Source organism: Nesoenas mayeri (assembly GCF_963082525.1).
Source record: "Nesoenas mayeri genome assembly, chromosome: 1".
Lineage (NCBI taxonomy): Eukaryota > Metazoa > Chordata > Aves > Columbiformes > Columbidae > Nesoenas > Nesoenas mayeri.
The window spans coordinates 185125851-185153355 of NC_137541.1; the positions used below are offsets into that span (position 1 = coordinate 185125851).

Sequence of the window (27505 nt, forward strand, 5' to 3'; positions counted from 1 at the left end):
CTAAGTTCCTAGAGAAGCGGATTTAAACTTCTGGGAGAATTCTTCCAGCACCTCCATTAGCTTCTCTTCATCCTCAGGTGGACTGTGTGTGCTTGCCAGGGGTAAGTGTGTAGGGACGGGTTGCCTGTCTGGAAGACAAAAAACATAAAAAAGCCTGAACTGTTTAACTATGTCTTTCACCACAAAGGAGATTTTTCTGCTAGGGTCTATACTGCCCAAACACACCTCATGGTCTTGAAGCCAGGAAACTTACCGTCTAGGTATCTGTAAACACTGTTAGTTAAGCATATCTTCCAGACCAGAAATTAAACTGATTTCAATTGTATTCTGGAACTAGAGTCATTGTGCTTTAGCACAATATGACTTAGGCTGGGGAGGGAGACCTCATGTGCAGCTAGGGACAGGACAGACGAAGGATGGTCCTGTTGTGGGGTTAGGGCAGCATCCTTTCAGTAGTGTGAAGCTTGTACGCAAAGACCAAAAACTTGCAGGCAGAAGGGGCTTTTGCAGCATGAGACAGTTTTTCCTTGCCTCCTGGATAACGTTTCTGGTGCTACACAAATTCCCCAGCTAGGACACTGCAAAATTTTCAATGTCAAAATGCTTACTTTCATCCTTAAGAATAAATGGTTAAATTCTAATTGCTAAAGAATTTCTGCTAATTGCTCAACCACCAGAAATAACATGTATCCAACATAAAGATGTCTGGCCAAATTTGCTCAATTTGATGCTTTGTATTCGTTTTCCAGATCTCATATTCCTTGCTCCCTCTGTGTAAATACAACTTTATCATCATCCATTCTAAGGGATTTTTTCTCTCCAAAACCACAATATCTAGGTCCTGGGAACCTCACAACAATGTTCTCACATGTATGAAGCAACAACCAGGGTGCTGGTACAGCACTGTTACTCTATTTAATAAGTCCAACTTCTGCAGTAGCCACCTACTAGAGAGAGACTAGAAGAGGGATTCAAGAGGAGACTAGAAGAACAAGCAGTTGCAGCACAGGGCAGCAGATTTCTCTGCAAACCTATCAGGCTTCCATCGGGCTTCCCAGGGGAGCAGAGATGTTTGCTCTCTTAAGAGCAAATATTGTAACTGGCTGCACATACGGTGTAACCTCTGCTCATGGAAAACTGAGAAGAGAGAAACATGCAAACGAATGTTCCCTTCTCTGTCACGGAATATGAGCTGCTTCCTACCTAACTGCAGCGCTTCCAGTAGCCTGTGCTAAAGTTTGGGAACTAGGTGTGAAAGCCAAGTTCAGCATCACGGAGAAGAAGCTGCAAGTCTTTGGAAAACAGAACTCTGGCAAACATTTTTTATTTATTTTGGCAGATGAAGAGAATGTTGTAGGAGTCATGTTCTCACTTCCCATTTTTTTTTTCCCTCAGGAAAAAAAAAATGCTCATTTCAGTTTGCACTCAAAGGGAAGAGAATAAAAGAGAACAGAGGAAATGGAGGGAAAGTGTTGCTATTTGGGAAATGGCTACCTAGGACCAGAAGAGCAGGGCCTGTGATAAAGTGCTCCTGCACACAAAGCCCTTTACTGAAAAGGCCCAAAGAAGGGCCCATACTAAGCTGTGGCTTCCAAAGGGCAGTAAGAGAGAGAAATAATCAACTTCATCACTATTTGATGAGCATGGGACACAGGCACAGGACTTCTCTTGCAGCCTTAAGGGCAGTCATGCCAAAGCCAAAGCTCTCAAAAGTCAACAGATACATCTAAAGAGCCGAGGCATGTTCCCTTTTTACTAAGTCTGGGAGTAGACAAAGGTCAAAGGCAAGAGCCTGGTGGAATTATTATCTAGAGAAAGAATAACTGAGCAGAAGCATTATGACCAAAGAAGGTGATAAGAGTACGAAAAATGCAAAGCCTGGTTTCACAAAGAACACAGAGCAGCTGGGATGTAGTGTTTCTGTAGGCACCACATGATGACATGAGAAAGGTCAGGTTAAAATATCTGTCAGCCAACCCTGTGTGACTGTCTGGGAGGGGACAGAAGGCACAAAGTCAACTAAGCTCCAGAAAAGTCTAAGTTTCCTGCATGTTTCATCTAGAAATTCAGCGAATCAGGATTTGAGTGCCACATCCAATAAAAGTACTGGGCTTCTGTAAGCAATTACTCTGAGCTTTGCCTTTCTCCTTCTGGACTGACCTGCATCACCAGTAAGACATCCATGCTTCCAGCTCCTCCTACTAAGGTTCCTGTCATTTGCCTGGGAGAAAAGAAAGGCTCTACCCTAATTTTCCATTCCCTACGCTTACAGTGCCAAAAATGCCACTGTGCTCAAGTCTCTGCCCAGCGTTAGAGAAAGGGGGAATTGGCAGCTTTAACTAGCATGAAACAGTAGGAAGAAGAGCCTGTCAAAGCAAAGCCAACCCCCAGTGCTCTGTCAGAAGGATGCTAGTTTCCCAGCATCATAAAAGATGCTGTTTGCCTGCTGCGATTGACCTCCACTTGGCACAATCCTGCACACAGCCATTTTCGTTTTAAAAAGCCCAACTCGCCCTAAAGAAATCCTTTGAAGTCCTCATCAGCTACTTTAGAGAACAAAAGCAGGAACATAACAACTTAATACAGTTTTTCTCTGGTTGCACAATGCTCACTTGAACTCTTAGTCCTGGAATGATTTTGATAAATACTTTATCCTTTGAAATACAGTTGCCCGGTAGAGCCTCCATCCCCTTCCAGGCCAGATGGGGATCCCACAGTCCAGGCAGCTCAGGGATCTCCACTGCTGTACACTGTAAGACACTGCCCCCTTACCTTGGAAGAACAAGCCACTTGGTAACTTTGTTGCTTCAGATGACACTGCCAACCACACAACAGTGTCAGCTCCCTGGGCCTCTGTGCGCAGAGCGTTCTTCATCCTCTGATAGAAATCTGGCATTGAGGACCTCACAGCTAGAAAGAATAACAAAGTAACACTAGTCTGCCATGCAAGGCTTTTTTGATTTGAAACAAATAAACAAACAAAAAAAGGCAGCTCAAAATTGCCATTGTGAGTGTAGGGAGAAGATAAGGCATCTCAGAGTTATGAAAGAGAATGAGTATTTCCCCATAACTAGGGGTATGACTTTGTGCTGGAATACTGCTGAACTGCCAGATGATCCACCAGTTGTTTGTTTGGTTCAAATTACAGGGATAACACTAGAAGGAGCTGAGAACAGGACCCACAAGAGGTTCCTGAGCCAATTCCGTTCTAAACCACAAAGAAGTAAGACATGGGGGAAACAGAAATACCAAATAACAGGTATTTTTAGCTCTTATTTTCTCACCAGTTTTAGGAAACCAGTCACAGTATTGCATTTAAAAACTGTATTGTGAACAGTATCTAAACCAACTATATAATTCACGTTTAAACTCTGGTTTCTTATGTCCAACAGGTGATGACTGAAGCCCCATCCCCTGCAGCTGTTTATTTTTGGGGGCTGGATAGTCCTTGAACTTTAAGGTGGGATAACTTTATGGTTCATTAGGTTTGAAAAACACAAAGGATGTGCAAAAATACACGTATTTTAAAGAAAAAGAAATACTAGGATATTTAGTTGGAAAGCACAGTATTCAAGGATGGGTAAACGCTTCTGTCATCGGAAACTAATGTGGGAAACTGTATCCCTAGGGAAGACCTAGAGATGGAATTGCCAGTGCGCACCCCAAGCTTTGGTGTTAGGGGCTGGTAAGATACTGTGGAACGCAACATGCACACTGGATAACTGGTGCTGGCCCGCCTGCTGAGACACAGTCACTGAAGAACAGCTGCAGCTCACGCAAAGGGCTGTCTGGCCAAACACACTGCTTCTTGACAGCAATAAATGTTTAGAGGAAGAGCAGAGGAACAGGGCTTGCACAATGCTGTGTGCTCCATTTTCCTCTACACCCTTGCAAATTCCCAGCATCTGCACCTTGGTACTCACAGAGGCAAAAGCTCTTATCTGTGTGTTTAACAGTCCCACTACAAACACAACTTCAAGGTTAGCTTAACGCACTATGGCTCTGCTGTGCATTTGTGTGGGGCTGGAACCATTCATTGCCCATTATTATTCTCTGTATACACAGACAGCAAACACTGTGCAGAACAGAGCTACCAAGGGAGTACAAAACTACTTCAAGCACCAGTTTGTAGCTAAGAAATCACTGCACCTGTTGGAGAAATCTACCAGAAAGTTTCATTTCTCTTTGCTATTAGACTAATCCTGAAAAGAAGAAGATATACTCAGAGTGTCAAGCAGATGTTACCTGGAGTGTCTGCCCAGCCGGGGTGCATAACAGAGAAATGGATGTTTCTGTGAGCTTTTGCCCATTGTTCTGTCAAGACAACTTGCTGTCTCTGGGATAGAGCAAAAAGAGCCAGACAAGCATCAAGTTCAATAGCCTGTCCAACAAGTTAGTTCCCAGGGAGATAAACTACACCACAGCAGGGCACCTATGCATAGCAGAAATATACCCTTGCTCATCCTGACTAGATTTATTGGATAATTTTGTCAGAGAACACTGTAGTCATCACAATCCATATGCTGGCCACGAGCTTACTTTTCAAGTGGTTACACTGCTTTTACTGACCACATCTATTTGCTGCAGACTGTAGCTAAGAACTAAGCAGGCAGAAAGTGTCCATCAGCTAAAGACAGTTTCTCCCCCTGAGACTTAAATCAAATCAAATCAAATCAAAATCTAGCCATGCTCTTGGCACGAGATGGCACACACTCATAAGTGCATGCCATCATACTCCTGAAGGTTTATAGCTCTGTGTGGTTGGATAAAACAGGAAAGCAACAGCAAACAAGAGGCTTTTTGCAAAGCAGATGGTGTAAGCCACCTAGCAAATGAGTGCCGGGCTCTGTTCTCTAACCCATGGACTGTACCTTGTTTTGTGCATACACCATAACTCCATCAAATGTCCCATTTCCCGACTGCAAGTCAGATATGTTTAATTTTTGAACTAGCATGCCCCCTGAAGACACAGTTATCTGTAAGTGAATGAATGAAAAGCAAATGAATGACAAGCAAACGCACGAACTCCACACAATCACACTCATGCATGTAATATGGTCTTCAGCCCATATTTTGAAGTTCCTAGAAGGATTTCTCTGCAAACTCTTTGCACTATACTTGTCCTCGGGTGTGGAATGTACTTGGAGATGAGGAAGAAGAAATAGCATTTTTTCAGAAAGTGATTTTCATTTGAAGTGGTGTTGATTCCGTTAAGGAACTTTGTGCTTTTTACTTTTGAAAAGTAATTTGGGAGAAAGAAAAGGGCAGAATAGCACTATTTGTCGTTTATGTTTAGCATTTATAGAAGCTAGTTAGAAACCAAGAGACTGTACAAAACTCGGGAAATCTCATTTAAAACGTATACCTGCTCTCCAGTTTTAGACCAAGATCTGTAAGGTTCTTTGAAGCCTACACTCCTATTATAGGCATTTTGCACTATTCTGCAAGAGATAACTTACCCCAGGAAAAGGAAAAGGGGAAGTTTCCAAAGGAAGTGTTTTACTCATTTTTCCAAAGAAGGGTTGAGAACAGCAAGCAGGAGCTTTGCCTTTGAGAAGGCGGCTGTTGTCAGCAAAATACAAGAGAATTCTAGACATGCTTACAGCATCATAATTGATTCTGCATCACCAGGACAGCCAAACAAATGCTGTCACAAGAATAGTAAAAATAGTAAATGACCACTTTTCAACAGCATTGCAGACTCACCACTCTGGCATCAGCTTCTTTTTCCAGCAGGGGCAGCAGGGCAGTTGTCAGAATGTACGTACCTACAAGACAGACAGACATCAACATTAACTTTTCTTTTTAAAAAGGCTTTCTTCTCCGCCCCCTGTCACAACATCTCTTTATCTCTGAAGCTTCATCTGAATTTAATCATTTTCTTACCTGCAATATGCCTATTCAACTTGTTCTGGTCTGCAACGCTGCATACTTCTCCAAAGGCACATCAGTTATTTTATAGATTTTTATGTTTATTGTACCTACAGAGCAAACTGATCACTACATTCCAGCCACGACTGTGAAAGCGAAATGGCTCGGGTATGGGTTTCTGTGTGGGAGAGGCAACGTCAGTGAGGAAAAAGAGAATGCATTTCCCTTTCATGTGGCATATATACATGTACATATGCCGGGTCATGAACAAGAGAAGGGAACTGTGCTTCACATGGTGTATCTTAGGCGCTTGCATATGCACTTAAAACTCAACCATTTTTACCTTCTCACTGTGAAATTAGAGTACCCCAACACTTCTGACTTGCATTGCACACAAAAACTGCCTCTTAAATCGCCAGCATGACTACTACAGAAGACAGGGAACCCTTGAGGACAAAAACATTGATGCTGCATGCCCAAGGCTAAGCCAAGATTACGTGGGGAAATAGAACTGTGTCCTTCCCCACTTTAATCAAGTTCATTTAGCATAAGATTTGTACACACCACACAAATATATTCCATTACAGCTGTCACTATGAGTAGCAAAGTTTGTTATTCAAAACATTGTTCAAGTGCTGTTGTGTTTGATTCAGACACACCTAGTGATGTTTCACTCGCTTAAGTGCAACACAGGGATTTTTGTTTATTTCTTAAGAGATCTTTTTTTCCCTTTTAAACTGTATTTAAAGAAAATGTTTAATTCAAAATTAATCTAGCACTATTTAGTCTAGTGTTTCTTTGTTGAGTATGATACTTCCCTCTCATCTCTTCACAAATGGCTCTAGTTCAAAAATTCTGTGTCAGTGATAAACATATTTTTCTCCATGAGCTACCAAGGCCATGTTTTCCACTAGACATGAAGACTCCAGCATGTGTCTTTATAACCCCTCTTCCACAGAGGCAATGAGATCACTCAGTTAAAATACAGCATGTTTATAAACACGCTACCAAAATCAAATGTGTTACATGCTTGGTGAACAAACTGTTCATTTCCCCCATCAGTCACAGCATTCTTCATTTCCTCTATATAATCAGAGGGACACCCATATGCACACAATATATTTAAAACCCTGGCAAATCAAACTAAGCGAATGCACATCAGATGAGTAAATGCAGCCTGTCTTCAGCAGAAAATGCAAGCAGAGGCAGTTGCCAGTGAATAGCGAGAGCCCGTATGTCTCCCCCAATAGCGGTGAGGAGACAGAACGATGACATCATTAGGACAAGAACTACTGTTGATTGTCACGGGAGACTGCCACGAGGTAAAAAGCAGAAAACAAAATCACTTCAGTACAAGCTGGGAGTCTGGATTAAATTTTCATTTGCTATGGATTCTTCAAATGCAAAATAACATCATGTCTTGGTTAAATATGCTGCGTTTCCTAAAGGCAGAGCTGCAATGCACCAGCTATGAGGATGCTGGATTTTACTGTTCTGCAGAGTAATTTACACTTATAAGGGGCTTCGTGTTGGTTTGTTAATTCTAAAGGGATGCAAAGATGAATGCATTAACGTTGCCTCATTAACAACTGGGGTTTGTTTTGTTTTCTAGCTGGATGAGAAAAATGTTCAGTGCCAAAAATCCTGCTTGCTCATAGCAACTACAGCTTGTCAGAAGTTTATGTGCTTATTTAAAACCACAAACTATCTGCAAATCCAGCGTCTCCTCTCTTCCTCAAGTTTATTAAGAATTCAGTTAAATCCCACAGAGCCAGAGCATTCAATCTTTTGGCCCCACAAAGCCATTTGCTCATTTGCTTCAAGAAAGCGCATAAAAAGACCAGTTTTGATCCCAGCTTCCTATGGTAAGCACTAGTATCTCAAAACACACACAGATGTGACACATCAGACGTTACAAGTGAAGCATTTAATTTCTCCCACTACTAAATATTTCACCGACTATTGTCCCATTTTAAGTGTCTGAACACAAACTTCTCAGTACTTTCACAAATATACTCAGATATTAAACATGCTTATTTGCATGGGCTGGTCTGTCAGGCAGATTAATTGGAATACCTTATCAATAAGGTGTATTGCTGATTGGAATACACCATCTACAATCGAAACCTCCATGTAAAAGCCAGCATGTAGTTTGCTAGAAACCTTTGAACAAATAGGAACAACACAAAGTGCAGTGGGTCTAGAGGTCTGGCACAGCCACGTGCCCCATGGCCTGTGTTTGGCCAAGCGCAGTTGTACTAAAGCATGCAGTAGCACAGAAATGAATTTCTAAGTCAAAGGGGAGGAAGCCACAAAGGACTACGTTGCCTGGCACAGTCCTTATAAAAACATGAACTGCATGAACAGAATAAAAAACAAAGAAGGAAAATTTTATTTGTAGTTAAAGAAAATTTGCAAGGACAACTAAGACTGATTTGGTAGAAGAAACTACATTCCCCTCTCCCCCCACTTAAGGAAATCAAGACAACATCCAAATTGTATATCCTTTGTCATAGAATTGATTATTAATACAAATGTACTGAACATCTGCCTTTCCAAAATGAACACTTCAGCATTCTAGTATACTTCTTCAATGCAAAAATTGTTTTTGTCTGTTAAAGGAGAAATGTACTTTCCACAGAGCTTAGTTAAAAATGGTAAAGCATATCAACATGATTAATGCTTAATTACCACTGTGTTCAAACTGTGCAGATCTTTTGAAGTCACTTTTTTTTTTCTTATTATTGTTTAAAAGACCAAGAGAGAACACAAAGGCACATGGAGGGAAAGGTGATGATCAGCAGTGAAGTGCCTGGCACTGCAAGCATTAAGCATTGGGTACCTTGGTGATCCTGCCCCTCCGCTGAGAGGACCTTCAGGATTCTGCCAAAAAACAAAGACAGACCTCTTTTTCCTGGGAAAAAAAAAGAACTGCCAGTACTCCTGGGGGTATTCTGGAAAAAGCTTGTCCTTGTCTCAGTAGATACTCTGTAAGTGGAGATGCTCAGCCTTGAGGCCACCACATTTCCCAGTGCCTGCTTCCCAGCAGCTGTACCCAGGACAGAGGAGGAGCTGAGCACTCTCTGAGACACATGGCAACTGGGAGCAGTACATTTCTGTCTGAAGAGCTCTCCCTGACCACTTTGAATTACTGACATGATGGAAACTCAAGTAGCAGCCTCTCTCTTTCTCACTCCTAGCAGAAAGGGAGCAATGAGCACACCAACAAGGCAGCACTGGACATATGGCTGTTCTGCCTGTCCCTATGGCTGTGTGAGAGGGCTCAGACTGTTAAACGTTCCTGCCATGGGAAGGTATATCGTGCACATGGCCTGAAAGCTTGGCTCTCACTGCTATAAAAGTGGGAAAAGAAAAAAAAATTGCAGGAAAACAGTATATAACGCTTTCCTTGGAAAAGAGCATTTGCTGTGCCACGCCAGAGTCCAGCAGGATGAGTTCAGGAACTTGCTCAGAAGCAGCAGGAATAGGGAAGGGGGTGAGTAAGCATCCCGTCCATCACTCACCCACGTGGGGTTTCATCTTGCCCTCACTGAACTCTGTGGAGGTGAATAGCTGACTGGAGAAACCTACTGGACAAGCTACATCCCTGTTCTATGTTTGAGACAGTACTTGCTGGTCGTGTTTTTGCCACTTAAAGAGGCTCCTGGGATTGATGCACAATTTCTTTTAAAGATAAACACCCTCTGAACATTTGCTTTTCTTTGGAAAAATTTCTGCAAGTTTTATGTCTTGAAGCTGGGCTCACATAATAGCAAATCATGTATAATACCATGTAATTATAACCTTCCTATAAGGACCCAGCTACTCCAGCATTACACATCATTCAACCAACTCTATTGTATGGTAGATCAGAGAGTGTGGGTTGTCAATCTGTGCATTACACATGGTAATTCCAGTAAAAGCGATGAGCAGGGCACTTAATGAGAAGACACTTTGCTCATTCACACTCCCTTCCAAGTGCTGATCATGTTAATGTTTAAGTTTCACGTTTACTTGCTCAAAAAAAATATAAAAATCTAATTGAATCACCATGCATTCCCTTGTGGCCTATTGTGTAAGTGCACCACTTGTTCTGAGATTTTCTCAGTTTCTCAATTTAGTTGAGTAATCTGATATGGTGTCCTAATTAGCAACTCCCATTTTTAACTCTTACAGTGAACTCCTCTGTTGACCTGTATGAGCAGTAATTCACTGTTTCACAATCACAGAGTGAAACCTCAATTATGCAAGTGCCAAAAAATAAGGAGCTGTTAGGGAGATTAAAAAAATAATAAAAAACCCCAACTATTTGTACACCAAGTTGTTTAAAAGACTACTACTACTATATAAAAAAAAAAAAAAAATTAGTCTGTCTGGTTCATAAATTCTTAAATAAAATGAGGCTACCTTTCATGTGACCTGAAGTAGAAGCTGAGGGAACTCTGTGGAAAGGCCTATGGTTAGGTCTAGCAAGAAGGTAACTCTGCACATTCTTACAGCAGTTGGTTCACCGTGGATCTCACCATCTTTACCACAGCGTAACCAAAGTGAAAGTTACCCCCATGCAAGGAACAGAAGCCTACAGTTTATTAGACACTGGTCTTCATTCCCACATAAGGCTACAAATCTTTCTGTACTAGAACATTAAACTAGGCAAAACATAGAACAGCCCTAACAGAAAATATAAACACACACTGTGGAGGCATATTTCCAAAATGCTGGTATTATAACTCAGCTTTAGCCTGCCAAAACCTGGAAGACTCCTTAGGATTTGTACACTTCAGACTTGGAAATCAACAGGATATCACATATAACAATAGCACATGAACACAGACTCCTCCCTGCTTCACAGATTTAAAGTGACTGCAAACCTGTACTTTAAAACTGCTTTATAAAGAAAATTATGGTTTCAGCAGAAGTCACATTGTAAAGCCACTACCCGTTTATAACATCAAATTAATTGATGATGCAATTATTGCAGACTCAAGTGTCTTGGTGGATTCTAGAACAGTTTTTGCTTGATGTTCTATCTGGCAATTAGTGGTAAATTGTTGGTGAGGTTTTTAATCTGCTAACATTCAGACAAGGGCAGGCAGCCAGCACCACACTCAGTGAAGTTTTCCATCTGCCTGAGCTTTGCAGTATTATTAGGAACAGCGTTATTTCAACTGTGAAAAGAGTGGGAACAAAAAAAAGAAAAAAGTTTTATTGTACAGATTTCAATGGTTCATTCATCTGGTAAAAATCAGTTAAGTTGGCTTGCTTTCCTTATGTCCAAGTCTTTAAAAAGAAGAACAAACTGACATTCTTCCTTGACCTGGTTATCTTTCAAGCCCTCAATGTATGCCGTTCCAAGTAAGAGACATCCCTGAGCCTATTTCCTGAGCACAAGATCAAGAATGAAGATTTTAGCGTGCTGTCTCTGTGGGCCAATTCCCCCACACTAGCAATAGCTGAGAGTGTATGGGAAGAGCTAGTGAACATGAGAGACAAAACAAAGGTTCACTTTTCCATTGAATTACAAAGCTCAGCTCAATAAGGGTTCTTCTGTGTTTTAGGAACATAGGCTTCAGCATAGTTAGTGGATGTGCAACTATATTCAACTTCATCCTTTCACATAGCACCTCTCATCCATAAGTCTCAAAGTTCTTTAGAAAGAAAATTAGTATCATAGTCTCCTTTTCACAGGTAAGGTTGTCTTGCCAAACATTAAGCACTGACCTTACGGCAGACTGACAGCTGGTCTACAAGCTGCCTGACTTCCAAGCTGTTCAGAACACAACCCAACAGGCAATGCTGGCTTGTGTGAAACACCAGTTAGATACAGTTTATGTGTAGGGAAGAGACTGACAAATATTCATACAGGTTAGGCAAATTGCCATGGATGGACTGTACTGCTACTGTGGTAGAAAAGCACCTTATTTACCCTGGCCCTACGCCTTCTTGCACAGAGACTAAATGTATGTGGCTATATTATTAAAACATGAGAGTACATTAGACTGCAGAAAAGATGCATGCTGGGAGCATCATTTATTTATCTCCAAGTGGGTTTTAGCATCCCCTTGGCTGCTAAGTAGCAATAAAAATGTAACATATATGCCATTTTTCCATGTCAAGTAAGAAGATGTGTTGACTAAAAGTAAAGTGAGGCAGGCTATAAAATAGAGGAACAAGGATTGTTTCAGCTATATGTCTAGTGCTTCAGTAAAAACATGCTGCTGTTGCCTCCACTTGCCTATCAATGCTGACAGTTTTTTTTTTTTCCAAAATGACTGAATACTGGCAGTTCGAATAGTCTTTGTTGGGAGTTGTACTAAAGCTAGTAAAATAAAATTAGATTTTTTTTAAAAAAAAAGTGTTGACTCAGAAGTCTGCAAGTCTCACCAGAAGAAATGACTGCTTGTTGCTGCCCAGCTCCAGCCTAGAAGCCCGAGTACAAGGCCAGCCCACAGGAGGATACAAAAGGGCAACAACACACAATAAATCTGCCCATCGGGATCAGCAGCTCCCCAGGAAATCTGCCCACATTACCCCATGCCAGTCACCCACTTCCACACCAAAGGTGTGATTCAATCAGCAATGTGCCATTTCAAACTCGTGTCTGGCAAGCACTCCCACATTACAGCCTAAGTGCTCCACAGCTATTCTACTCTCTGCACCCTCACTGAGCTCCAGCGACCAGAGCAATAACCCTTGGAGATCTAGCAGGGGGAAAAAAAAGTAAGATATTTCATGTGACAGGAGTAACAGAACCACATGTAGCCATACAGTGTTTGTGTCTGACCCCATTTTAAGGATGCCAGGCACAGATACAGCTGCCACTACCTGCTCATGGCAGTTCACAGTTTGAACTTGAGCACTTAACAAACCATACAAAGCCTGAACTATCAATCTGTACTTTGCATTTTCACGACCTTCACCCACCTGTAAATTCTGACACCACCAGAGAAGACTCTGCACCTCCTATTTTGATGAGCTGTCCTCAACGAGCCAGTCAGTGGTGGTTTCACATGAAGGGAGGATGACTTTCTATTCTAACCAGTATTATTTTTGTATGTATTCATCTTATCTACCAAAGGACATATGCATTCATTTTTGCCTCACATATGTCCAAGAAGAGATCACATAATCATAGATCAGATCCATAGAGTCATTTAGTTTGGAAAGGATCCTTGAGTCCAACCATTAACCAATATATTTATATAATACTAATACTAACATATAACAATATATTTATATGTAGCCTACTTTAGTAGGCTTTCACAAATGAGATTATCAATTAGAACTGAACATCCATTAAGCAACATATCAAAAATCAGACTAACAAGTCAGACAAGAGGAAAATATTCCTAGCCTGGATTTAAAAGCTTCACAGCATTTTAGACACCTAGATGAGCAATTCTACAGTTTACATAAATGTTAGTCAGATGTCAGATACAGAATTCAAAGACTGTTCTGCATTTAAAGCATATTATACTTCAGGGTCTTGCATTCTTATATACAACCTACACACTCCTTTACTAGACCAAAGCCAAGATACAGGGTAGAAACAGTCAAAGAAGGATGGAAGGAATGTGAAGATCTGAAAAAAAATGTTAATGTAATTCCATATTATTTCTGCAAAAATCAGGTAGTCATGAGTTACTGTTTCCACGCTGCTGATGAGAGGGACAACTGCAGATTTTCAAAACAGGGGCTTTGAGCCCGTGTCACCCTTCAGGCTTCAGCTTTTCTGGGGCAAAAGGCAGGGAGGGGAAATTATTTTTTTCCCTCAGACCACATTCTAGTTTAGAGCCAACCTACATACCAGCCACATTTAATTTAGCCAAGGTTTTCTCTTCAAACCTATAATCACAGATAATTACCAATAAGTAACATCTCCAGAGTAAAGCATGCCCAAAGGTACCCAGTGCTTAGGGAAATGACTTAACACACATTTACTCTGATATGCATTTCTCCATACAGTTTTCTCCTGCTATCACTCCAACAGGCATTATTTTTTTATTCCATTTCTGACTTTGAAAAAAAAAAACCCCTGCACTGTTGATAGCACTGGTCTTCCATGTGTGCCTGACTTGCAAGCACAGAAGCTTTCTCTTGCACAGATGGCCTATTCCAGCTCAACCATGTCCCACTCTGTTCTAAAAGCTTCAAAATTTAATCCTTATTGTTGCCTAGAGAGAACCAGTCTAAGCAAACAACCCAGTTCTTGTTAGAATCCCACAGAAGTTGGTCAATAGAGAATGACTTACCTGTGCAATCACCTCCTTAACCTTCTTATGCAGTCACACAGCAAGTGATACACAAAGATCTACACATAACACTCATAAAAGATAATACAGACATTTTCCTAGTTTGCTACAATCATACTTCAGCTTCCTCTACTATATACATGCAGCTATATATCTCTAGTGAGGCTGAATAACAACTGGGAAAGCAGAACTCATTGCTTTTACTTGTGTGATAAAATCTAATTCAAGTGATGCACTAGTACAGTTCCTCAGCAATACATTTCCTCAATGTTTAAAACTAAAGCAAAACATGCTTTCATGTTCAGACTGTTGTATTGTTTCATTCTGCTTCTCTCTGGAAGAGCTGCACCTTTGCACATCGCTGGATTTTTGTTTAAAAGACCACAAGAGGGTTAAACTCATTTAAGGTGAATACATTTCTCAAGGTAGAAGTTCTTGTACTTCTGCAACCATGGGAAATCCGACAGCAAAATAAAATCAGTTTTGAATTTTGACCATGAGAAACAGATGAATGTTGGCAGAAGATTAATTTGAAGAAAATTAAGTTATGCGTTTATACTTTAATTAATTCTCACTTTAATGTGGTCAGACTTGCAGAACAAAACAAGCTGTATGCACCACATCATCTAAGCACAAGACATATATACTACTAAAAGTTAGTTTTCACAAGTAAATAGGAGTTAAGGAAGCAACGGAGGAAAAAGGACAAGAATAAAACCCAACAATGGTTTCCGGGCTCTATTACTTCTAAAAATGCCTGATCTTTATAGCCTAAGCTTCCCTCTTCCTCATTGCAGATATTACTGAACAGGAAGAAAACACGGAAACAAAGCATCACAGCTGCTCCTTACTGTGCCACTTCTGAATATATTAAAGACAATCTCATGGGAAAGCCATCCATCTTGGACGGAAGCAAAGGGAAAACAGAGTGCCAGGACTGTTTGTTGGTGTAAACATTACATCTCTCTTCACAAGAGGTGCAGCTTTTAGCCTAAGACTTCCCCAGTACTGCTCAGTTGCTTGACTGGATGTTGCATCTGTTTGACCGTGTCCAGGGCACCATAAAAGGCACAATTGTCCTACCCAGTGCATCTGTCACACCAAACAGGGCTGTTCGAGCCTACTGAAGCACTTGACTGTCTTCTAAAATATCTGAATGTGCTCCAAGCGCCATCCAAGCCACAGAAGCACACTTATTACAAAGAGAATATCATGAGCAGCACTGCTTGGAACAAAGTTTCCTAGCAAATTTCAGAACCAATGTAATTAAATGTTATCTGCATTTGTCCACTGCTGCTATGACAAATAAAGGCACTGATATGAGAACAACTGAAAAATGGACAAATAAAAAAAAAAAAAAAGACACTCCAAACAAGCTGTAGTATTTCTCCTTTTTCTTTCATGCTTCCCTGGCATAGCAGAAGTATGATCCCTCTTGGAGCAGAAATATACACCTCCTGAACCCAGCTGTAAAAACATGCTTCTGTAACCAAAATAACTATATTTCAGAACTAAGCCTTCAATACTCACCTAAAGTATTTGTTGCAAAGTTTTTTTCAAGTCCATCTTCAGTTAATTCTCTGTTATTCACCATACATCCTGCATTATTGATCTGTAAGACAACTCTTGTAAACAAAAATAATCTACAAAAATATCTACAAACAAAACCACTCATGCAAGCAGTCCACGATAGTTTCCTCTTCTCTGACACTGCAACACAAAGGTACAAACTGTTTCCATAAACCACATAATTCCAAGTCATATACTCTGTTGCTGATCATGAGTTTTTCAGAAAATAAAGGATCTTCAGAGAAATGGCTCACCACATATGTATGACTCTAATAGTCAATGGTCCTCTTCATGCCTTCCTGCATGTTTTTAAACTCTTTTCTCACAGAAAATAATATGCACATTGTAGAGCCAGTATTAGAACATACAAACACAGTGCAGTTTGTTAGCTTCATCTGAGACATCACACTGATCCCACATCATCTGTGCTATGTGGTGATGTATTCTCTGTTGGAGGTTTCTGTACTGGTGAAAATCGACTAAGGGAAGCTGTACGACACGGTAGAATAGTCTGCAGGCACCTCCACCCTCATCAAATTAAATGAATTAGCTCCAAACTTAGCAGCCCTTCAGCCAGGCCAGTGGGTTAGCCACGAGAGGAGCAGAGCTAACCGGCAGAGGTTCACCACACTGACTCTGTGCCCTGGTTGTGGGGACCTCAGCTTTTCTCTGCCTGGCAATCCTGCACAGATACGCCCACCTGATGCACACACTGCTAAAACAGCACTGTAGCACAGAGCACTGTAAGGCAGAACCTCATGAAAATTCAAAAGCTTGTTGTGCATAGCTAGCATATTCTCAGACACACTTCTTTCTCTGCCTTACCTTCCAGAAGAAGCTCAAGCTTTCCTTTCCCACATCAAAAAGAGATCTGTCCCTACATACTTCTCTGCTCCTTCACTGCCACTTCTCACAAGCAATTTTCCCATTTCTATCAGAATTTCACCATCTAGTAAGCACTAAAACAACTGCTCCAGGTGCCTCAGTTTTAGTACAACCCCCAGAGCAAATTTGCACTGCTAAGTAAAGGGGAGAGAGAACTGAGCCCCTTACCATCCATGCTGCTTAACTGCTAGCTCCCTCCCTGGCTCAGTTTTAGACTGCTCTAACTAGACTTTCTATAAAAATTTAATCTTTAAGAGGGACTAGCTCGAATCAAGTGTAATCTGCCCTTGGAAGGAGGCATCAGTCCCTGTCTTATTCTGTTTAGCAGAACATGCATAGCCTGATATGCAACCTAAAGGCCACAGTGTTTGAATGGTAAGATCCTCAAAAGATGCAGCTAAAAAAAAATACTGCATTTCTTTTTTTTTTTTTTTTTTTAATGTCGTATCTGTGTATGTGAACTGAGAACAGACAAGGGCAAACAGATCACAGAAACTACCACAGAAACACCTGGAGAAAATTGAGCAGAGAACTGTGGGTCAACTTGTAAAATCTAGACTACCTGTTGGACAAGTTCAGAGGCCATACACTTCAAAGACAGACATGTGATTTAATTATGCAAACTTACCAACACATGTAATTTATGTTCATTTTTGAAATTTTCAGCAAACTTCCAGATTTCCTTGGGATTAGATATATCCACAATATGCAAGAAGATATTCTAAAGGGAAAAAAAAAAAAAAAAAAGTAACTTACAGCAGGTATCAGGGTGGTTCAAGCACTCCATGAGTACCAGGACCTGTGATCATTGGGCTGCCCTGGCCCTCTAAAAAAGGCTCAGTCTACTTCATTCACTACATCAGGCAGTCTGTAGCAGACACCCACCATGACATCATCCAGACTGATCTGACCTCTGTGCCTTACCCATAAGCTCTCAACTGGCTCATAACCCATTTCAGAGCAAAGCTCCATGCATTCAAACGATTCCTTTGCACAGAACACAACTCCTCCTCCTTGTCTTCCCAGCTTGCCCTTCTAAGAGGGCCTCTATACCTCCGTTCCAGCACTGCAGTCATGTCAACTGCATCTCTCTAATGCCTCGAGATCACAGCTGTGCAACCATGTATGGATTCCTGTTTGTTTCCTATGGTATGCGTATTCACATACTGGCATGTGAGATGGATTCCTGGTCATGTCACTTTCACATGAAAACTGTGAGACCCTCCTCCATTTTGCTGTTGCCTAGACATGTACTCATCCCCATGACTCCACTGCTCTTCTGGGTTTGGTCACTATTTCCCAGTGAAACCAGTTCAAAGCCCTCCTCACTAGCTTAGCAAACCTGTTGGCAAAGATACTCTTGCTCCACTTTGTTACCACTGCTCAGCTGTGCTCATTTCTCAGAGAAGGTCAAAGAGGTCATAAAGGCCAAAGACAAAGTGACACCAGGTGTTGACCTGCAGAGTGCATATGCTCCTACCCAAGCCCTTCCCTTTCACTGGCAGGATTTAGGAGAGCATTGCTTCAGCCTCCATGCTCTCCACTCTCTGTAAGCACTCTTGATGGATTCAAGGTCTCACCTCACAATGTTGTTGCCCAGCCACATGGGCACCCATGACAGGTACTAGTCTGAGGTCCAGAAGAACCTCAGCAGACTCGCCACAATACCCTAGATCTGAGTCCCCAGCAAGCAACAAAGCTCTCAAGACATCAAGCCAAGCCCACAGATGGGTGCCTCCACCTCCCACAGGAGGGAGCCTCCAGCCATTATCACCCACCACTTCCTCCCACTGCCAACAACCGTTCAGGCTCATCTGGCTCCAACACCTGCCCTGAGAGAGCTTGTTCTTCCTCATCTGTTACCATGGCACTATACTTATTCTATCAATGCACATCTGCAGGCAGAGAACCAACCTGCCTTCTGTTGCCAGCAGTCACAAGCTTCCAGCCTTCCCCATCTTGTGAGTCTCTATCCATCAGTTGTTTGAGTATAGCTTCTAGCTGTCCCTCCTTCCATGCGATGTAGGGCTTGTGCTCTTCTACTCTGTGCAAAGACTCTGTCAATTTCCTGTTTCTGCTTCCTACACCTATGTAGCCTGCTCACCTCCTGCCATTGCTTTACCTGGCAGCCCAGCACCTTGACTGCAGCAGAACCCAAGAGATGATGCTCCACCATCATGCTCTGCCCCAGGGTCAGGGAGAAATAACAGTCAGTCCCAGTAGCTGAAGATCTGCCACATCATTCCTCTGGAGCTCTGTCTGAGCTAGATTCCCATGTGCTGGGCACAGCTGCTCCAACCAGGGCAGAAGCCCACACTGTCAGGTGCATCGCTGTGCCTACTCTAGCTGTCTCAGAGTGACAGGTGACTTCTGCATACCCTTCCACGCTAACCGCTGCATGAACAGCTTAGTCCCTGTTAGCCACTCCATGTCACAACAGTCTTGCAACATTTTGAAATACTATGGCCAGGAACGTGGATGCAACAGAATTAAAAAAAAAATAAATTTAAAAGGAAAAGCTTGACATGAGAGCCAAGTTATAATTTTCTAAACCACAAAAGCTAGAAATACTTCCTCTTTTCAAAACATCAAAAACATTTTTACTGTTTGTTACAGGCAATTCTCTTGCTTTTTGCAAATTTGTGTTCCACCTAGTACAAGCACAGTGGCATTTATCAGCATACAAAAGGAATGTCAACTCCTACTCTTCTCCTGGATAGCACTTAGTCTCAAAGACACACCACAGACAGTCTTATGACGTACCCCAGGAAAAGGCAGTTTTAAAATAATTATGCAGAGGATGTGCTCTCATGCAAAACAACAAATAATCATTAAAGGGCCTCCTCTCTTTCCAAGCTGTTTCTTTATATAGTCATTATACAAACAAATGAGATAAGTGAAGAAGCTGAGAAAATTATAATGCATTACTCCCTGCCTGTAATTGTGCTTCCCTGAAGATAAAAAAAACCCATATGACTTTTTCTTTCTAGCCATTGGATTTCAGCTCCTTAGTTGAGTTGGGTCAGAATTTTCTCATCACAATGTTCATTTCTGACCAAAATCCTCATACTGCTCTACTGTTTCCTAACCGGGTACGTCTCTAAAAGCTTTCTACTTTTAAAGTTACTACTATTATCTACCGGAACAGAACAAGTGAAGACTTTTGGGCAGATGTTCTATATTACAAGTGCTTTCAGAGACTGAAAAAGATCTAAACACTTACCTGCTGACTGCAACACTGGCCCAGAACAATGACCCACAGGCCTATTCCCTATAAAAGTCCTCAATGGTAACAAAATAATTTTCAAAGTGAGAACTAACATCCATGACTAGATCTACTTTAACAGATTAGAACTTCCCAGTTTCCACGTGTTGATGCAGGTGCCTGCCAAACAGCAATTCCATTTCAGCACTGAACTCTGGCATGTGTTGCTGTGGAAGATGGAAACAAAAAAACATCTTTGCCATACACTACAACAGGATCTCTATCCAGATGATCAAGAAGAGCAAGCTGAGTCTTGATATAGCTTGTCAAGTTGCAGATAAAGCATTTTATTACCTCCCTGCATTGCTTCTGAATGAGTACTTATAAAGAAGGATGTTCATGTGGATTCCTTATTAAAATGACTCTTCCCTGTGCAGTCACAGGTCCCATGGGGCCTCTCGTACAGCTCGTTAACACTTCACTGAATGCTGCTTTCTGCTTTTCTGCCTTGTCCCCAGGGTCACGCACTAGCTCTGCAGTGCCCGCCTACTCTTTCATGATTAGACAAACTACAGGTTTGCAGCCTACCAAAAAGTGGGAATGCAGTAAATGTGCTGCTTTTAGAGGAAGAATGCTATTTGTCCCAAGCTTTGTTTCACCAAATGACAGAAAACAACAGGAAGGAACCTTCAGAGGTCATTGAACTCGTCCGTCTTCCCAGGCTGACCACAGTTGGAAAAGGAGGTAACACAGATAATCACCAGTCTTACTATAGCTGTGGGATAACACAGTTATAGACAGCTGGAATGTGTTTGTTTCTACATATGGACTGATCTAATTCAACTCCATTAAAGAACTGAAGTGTAATGCTGGTTGTGTCACACTAGGGAGCTGAAACCAAAGACCAGAAATTTAGTCAATATGGTATTTCTAACCATAAAAAGTCTTCATAATTTTTGATCCACATTAAAAACTATTTCTGGAATCAAAACACTGTGTTCAAGAGCCAAGTCACTATTTAAAAATGAATACAGCTCTCCATCCAAGTGTAATGGGTTAACCCCAACAGGCAGTTAAGCCCCACACAGCCACTCATTCACTCCCTTCCCAGTGAGATGGGGGAGAGAATCACAGGGGTAGAACAGACAAAACTTGTGGGCCAAGATAAAGATAATTCGAAGAGTGAAGCAGAGCTGCATGTGAAAACAAAGCAAAAGAAGGAATTCAATCACTGCTTTCGACTGTCAGGCATGCATTTAGCAATCCCCAGGAAAGCAGGCTTCATCACTTGCAACAGTGATTGGAAAGCAAATCACCATAACTGCAAGCGCACCCCCTTGCTCCTTCTTCCCTCAGCTTTTATTGCTGAGCATGACATCATATGGTACACGGTAGCCCTTTTGTCAGGTGGGGTCAGCTGTCCCAGTGTGTCCTCTCACAACTTCTTGTGCAACCCCCAGTCCATGGGATGGTGGGGCAGCATGAGAACCAGAAAAGGTCTTGATGTTGTGCGAGCACTATTTACCTATAACTAAAACATGGGTTGTTAACCCTGTTTTGGTCACAAAACCAAACCATAGCACCACAGGAGCCACTATGAGGAAAATTAACTCTACCCCAGACAAAACCAGTACACCAAGACAGAAAGACAATGTACTTCTCCATACACATACTCGCCTGAATAATTAGCAAAAGCAACAGTGACAGCTATAGGAGTATACTGTAGAGTGATATATGCAGAAGCAAAAAGAATCTGTAACAGAAGAGAGGAGATAAGGAAGAGATGCTATGAGAAAAGGAGATGAAAAAGTCTGTAGAGCATGGAACTGGGACAACACACAGGGCTTCAGAGAGCAGCCAACCTTAGCAAATCAAGAGCATGTTATTCAAACAGATAAAACTTCCAACTTCAACACTGTAAACTCATAAATGTTGTTGCAAGAGTGTTGCAATGCATTAACTTTTAAGAGCCTCAGCCACATAGTTAGGAATAAAAAGTAGGACATTACAAAACATATCAACAACTAACATTAAATAAAACAGCAGGCTGCTGGTGATGTTATTAATCACAGAAAATACTACCTAGTGAAATTAAATCACTTCAAACCATATGGATGACAGACTACTAGATGTTTGCATGTCCAAATGAAAATACTATTAAAAACATAACAGCAAAATGGCAAAACAGAATATCTCAAAGCCTCTAAGGTCTTTAATATTAACAGTATTTCTAAGAGTAAACAAAAGACCAAATATCAACTCACCTGATTGCCTGTTTCTGTCACTATTTCTCCTTTGGCAGCCTCAGCCCGCTCCTTATTTCGGCAAACTAGATGAACCGTGCCACCTGGTGGATTTCCAAAAGAAACACATCGGATAATTAATTACTAAGAGTGCTTGGGGAGGCAGTAGCAAAGAGGGAGGGTCAGGAAGTGATGTGCTATTTACAGCTCTGTCTGGGGTTAGTTTTTTATACAGTGCAAATGAAACAAAAAACTTCTTGTAATTGCATTCCAGTTTGTGGGAAATCTATAGCCTGTATTTAATAGCAGTGGCAATACTGGTTAGATGGTCACCGAAACATCACAGGAGCTTCCCAGCAGGCAGAATGTTCCTGAGCTGTCCACAGCAAACAATCCCACTTCCCTGCTGCCAGGAGCTGAGCTGTGGCCTTTCATCGGTGCTGCTGAAGATCTGTGGAGGTCTCAGGGCTCCCATTACACTTGCTGATGAGCAGGGAGCTGGTTAAGGTCATAGCACCCCATAGCAGCTTCACATCCACCAGCTTTGGGCCATTCCTAGGGAAAAATTCCCCACAAAAGGCCCAGAGCCAACAGTACTCCCAGGCAGACTGGACTCACCAAGAATCTCAACAGAGTCTGCCAAAGAGCTGAGGTAAACAAAATGTTCAGGACACAATTAGTGGATGTACTGAGAAAGCTTGAAAATTTCTGGTTGGCTCTGGTCACTCTGAAGGCAGAAAGGAGGGAGAAAGTATCATGCTCTGAGTCCCCAAGCAAGGTTCTGTGGATGGAGACAGCGACTGCAGTCTAGGCACTGTCTGACCAAACCATATCTGTGAAGTTTTCACATCATGTTTGGTGTTGATAGAATACCAGGGCTACACTGGAAATTGAAGTCAAAGCATTTGTATCATAAACGCTTCTTTTGGCACATGCTTGAAAAAGTTCAGTAAAGGGCTTCAACAACACAATGGACTGGAAGGGCTCTGTGAAAAGGAAATTAAAATGCCACATTTAAGAATTCTTCTCAGCAGTGGGAGAACTGACAAGGACCATGGTCACAGCTTGGCAGGCTCAGGTTAGATATTAAGAAAAAAGCTTTCACTTTTCTCAAGAGGCTGCATAATTTCCATCCTTGTGGGTTTCAAGATCCAGACAGACAAAGCAAAGGCTAGTTTGATCCAGTGCTGGCAATAGTCTTGCTTCAAGTGAGATGCTGGGCAAGATGACCTCTAGATGTTCCTTCCAACCAACTTTTCTATGAAAGGAATATGCAGGGCAAGGCTCCTCTCAAAGGCCTAGTCACTCACCATGACTTCATAACTTCGCCACATTAAAGAGAGCCTTCAAAAAGAGGACTAAAGTACAGGTAGGCGTAACTATTTTTTATTTTTATGCTTTGTATTCTCTGATCATTACAAGTAATGTGTTAATCTCAGTCACAGCAGTACCTGCATTCTTTACTTTAACCTATTGTTAAAGGTGTTTTAGGGGTTGCTTGCAGTCCACCCCCAGAAGGCTCAAGCAATGTAATCCTGAAGGAGTGATAATGGAAACAGTGCCAGGTCACTCTTCTAGTCGCAGATCCTAAATGCAAGGCACCAAGTGTACCCTAGAGATAGAGCAATCAAACACTGCACAGCCCAGCATGGAGTCCAGGAATGAAATCTTCTGTCTATGAAAGATGTTTTCACACTGACCACCATTACAGCAAGTAAACTTGGCATGTAGCCGGTGCAGGAAAGAAGCCTCAGGGTTCTAATGAGAATTTCTAACAGGGTGTGATTCCTCTACTGCACTGCCAGAGTTGGTTATGTTACTTTTAGCAAGTGCACAACCACAGTGGAACAACTCCCGAATCTGGGATAATCATACAATTGACACTAACAAACGTTTAATAAAGTTTCATCTTCAGTTTGTGTTACATATATGCCATGCATGGAAGGGATCATACCAGAGAGGCATGGATATATAAAGACCAGAATGAAATACAGTCTTTGCTCCAGGAAAAGTAGATTTCATGAGTGAGAGAAAAGACAATCAGAAGGGACAGTGTCCAATGCTCATCTCTGGACATTCTCACAATGACTGCAGGCTTCACTGCACAAGAGAGCTTTAATTACAGACCTTAAGGCAGTCAAGGATATGCATTTGCAGACATTTAAAAAGCTCTTCCCAAAGCACAGGGGACAGCACAAGTAATGTGTGCAGATAAAACTAAACACATGGAAGAAGCAGCTGGTCTTCAAGCTGATAAGGAACATTGTCATAGTCTACAGTGGAAAACATTCAGTAAAAACAGAGGTGAGATTTAAGGGCTTTGAATATGAACTTTTTTCTTGCCGTTTAAGAGAGAGGGAAGTTTTGGTGTGACCTATGGGCTAGGAAAGGGATTTAAATATATTTTCCACGGTAAATATAAAAATTATTTTAATTTAAACAACATATGGGAATTGTCAGAGTGGTTGGAAGAAGACCAGATCAAAGTGGACCCGGAGTTCACAAGACATACAGGAAAGCCCAAATCTGCAATACCCATAAGACACCGATTCTGAGAAAAGCTGAACTCAAGCTAGAGAAATTGTCATCAAGATTGTCATTATTTACAAAGATCTGATGTAGCTTGGTTATTCTTTAACTGAGTCTGAACTCCTTGTTTTCTTGTCATAGTGTACTTGAAGAGTTTCAACTAGAAGCCAGAGCACCAACAGCTGACATTAAGTTTTGGACTGACACATGCAAGGATGGGATCAGGAAGACACTGTTAAGTTATTTTAACTTCATAGCCACAGCAACACCCACGCAAGGTATCAGACCTGAGCCCAAGGATGAGCCCAAGGTTGTTCTTGGGGCCCCTAATACTAGACATGGTGACCAGATCCTTCGCAGTTCCACTCAGCTTGACAGCCTATCACAGCATATCCATTTGTGAGCAGAACAGTCACCAGTCAAGGCAATACTTACATAAGGCTGTTATGCATAATGGCAGTAGTGGGAACCTAAAATCAATCACATACTGGCACTGAATGGGATCTTCAACCCAACGGCTTTTTGATGCTAATAATTCTGAATTAATTTAACTGAGCCACCACTTTTCCTTCTTAAGATCATTACAAAACGTAAGTAGGCAAAGAGAGAGCAAAGCCACAATCTCTTCCCTTTTATTCTACTTGCTAAAACTCCTGTCACTCTTGCACAACTGGAATTACTTTGTCAACTCTGAAAGGCCTTAGGTTTATCCTTCCACAGCACCCAGTTCCAGTTCACACCATCTCCTTGCTTACAGCAAGCAACAGAAAAAAAATGATTGCTTGTTATCAGGTAAAAGGCGCAAACTTTAGGTTATTTCTAAGGTCAAGCACAACTACATTGCTATTGTCATACTCCCTCAGCACAGCCAACTGTTTTCGTTCGTTACATCATACATTTGCAAGCTGTGGAAAATAGTTCAAATTCAGCCAGGCTCATATTTGTACCAAATCAGCCTTAAGCAGACCCTGATCTGTCACTAACATCCTCCGATGCCACTGTAACACAGCTGTGGTTAACATACACTTGAGAAACACTTCACCGATCCTCTCTGCCAATTTTATTTCATTATTCTGGTTTTCACACTAGCGATTGTGCTTAAACCTCCAACCCACACTAACAGCCCTGTAACATAACACACCAGACCCCTCATCCCGGGAAGCTGTGTCTTTGTGTTCGTGCTGGAAGGCCAAGCCTGCCTCCTTCATTCCTCCCCGCGCAGAGCCCTCCCGGCAGCCCCGCTCACCTCTCCTCGCTACCTCCATGGCCGCGGCCTTGCCAATGCCGCTGTTCGCGCCCGTGACCAAAAACGATCTTCCAGCCACGTTCACCTCCACATCGGCCGGATCGAAGTGCTTGGAAGCAGACTCGTAGCCGCTCCTGAGTGAATCAAGAGACACCTGTGAGAAACTAGAAGAGAGTATTTCCAAAAAAACCACTCTCTCCTCATGGCTCCACACATGCTGAACACCCCCCCTCCCCATTACTCTTCATACTTGTGGGACCGGTGACACTGTGATAAGCAATATGACAAAAATTCGAGGCATTTTGCCCTTTCATGGCCCAGACTTCGTCACTGAGGAGGTGACCAGGCTGTGGCACCACAGCCACCCCATGACGGCTGCCCAGGGCGGGCACAGGCAGCGCCGTCGGGCAGCTCCCACAGATAAGGCCCTGAAATGCGTTTGCTCTGGCAGAAGTGTGGAGGCTTCGATTAAAAATGATTTTAAACCTCCCAACACCTCGAGGTGGCGAAACGCGCCGCGGACGCCCCGAAGCGCCCCCAGCCGGACCCAACGCGCCGCGCCGCGCCCCGCCACAGGGCCCGCTGCCGCCTCACAGCCGCCTCACAGCCGCCTCACAGCCGCCTCACAGCCGCCTCACAGCCGCCCGGGGAAGGCGGCCGCCCGTACCTCGTGTACTCCCGCAGCCCCTTCACGAACCACACGGCGTTGCGGTACCAGGACATGTTGCTGCTGCCGCCGCCACAACGGTGTGGGCCCCGCCCCTGCCCTTGCATAAGGCGCCCGGTCCAGCCCTGCCCGCCCGCCGTTAGGTAAGGGTCGGGGCAGCCCCGCCCCGCCCTGCCCGCCGCCGCCATGACGGGCTGGCAGCGCGGCTGCTGTGGGAGGTAACGTGTGTCTGTGGGGGAAGCTGGGTCCCTCTCCTACCCCACAGCGACCGTAGGGTACAGAATCGCAGAACGTTAGGGATTAGAAGGGGCCTCGAAAGATCATCTAGTCCAATCCCCCTGCCGGAGCAGGAACACCTAGACGATGTTACACAGCAAGGCGTCCAGGCGGGTTTTGAATGTCTCCAGAGGAGACTCCACAACCTCCCTGGGCTTCTGTTCCAGTGCTCTGGCACCCTCACTGTGAAGAAGTTTGTTCTCAAATTTAAATGGAACCTCCTGTGTTCCACTTTATACCCATTGCCCTTTGTCTTACTGTTGGTTGTCACCGAGAAGAGCCTGGCTCCATGCTCATGACACTCAGGTTGTTTTTTTTCTTATCTCTTCTGTTTTCCCCCTCTTCTGGTATGTCTCCAGCCGGGCGCTGTGGCAATCGCTGCATTTTTAGCCCCTCGCCACTGTGGGGGCTGTTGGGGAGACCTGGCTGCACCAGTGAGTGCCCCGTCTGTGGCAGAGGAAGGAGGGAGAGCTTTCTGGGGTACCTGCTGGGGACAAGGGCTGTTGTCAGCCAGGCCAAGGCTGGAAATGGGGTGTCAGGTTTGGGGAATGAGGAGCTGCGCTGCTGTGCTACAGAGCTGGGCCTGCATCCTCTGCTTACCCTGCTCTGGGAAGCCGTCAAAGGGCAGCTGCTGGACAAACATAAACAGCCGCATTGTACCACAACAAACAGCATTTTATGTGACAAACAAACCCATGAAACGCCAGGCTCCTACGTATGGAGTTAACTATACCAGTAGGAAAGGATACACTGGTGGTTGTT

At 42.8% G+C, this 27505-nt stretch overlaps 1 protein-coding gene across 1 annotated transcript; it reads right to left on the reverse strand.

Moving 5' to 3' along the window:
* DHRS12 (dehydrogenase/reductase 12) lies at positions 1-26523 on the reverse strand (the record flags this gene model as incomplete). Its single annotated transcript, XM_080350518.1, has 10 exons — positions 1-128; positions 2773-2910; positions 4246-4336; positions 4872-4976; positions 5707-5768; positions 15654-15735; positions 17206-17298; positions 22047-22129; positions 25801-25934; positions 26468-26523. The coding sequence occupies 10 exons, from the start codon at positions 26521-26523 to the stop codon at positions 1-3; spliced, it is 972 nt and encodes a 323-aa protein (XP_080206644.1).
* Positions 26524-27505: the final 982 nt, after the last annotated feature.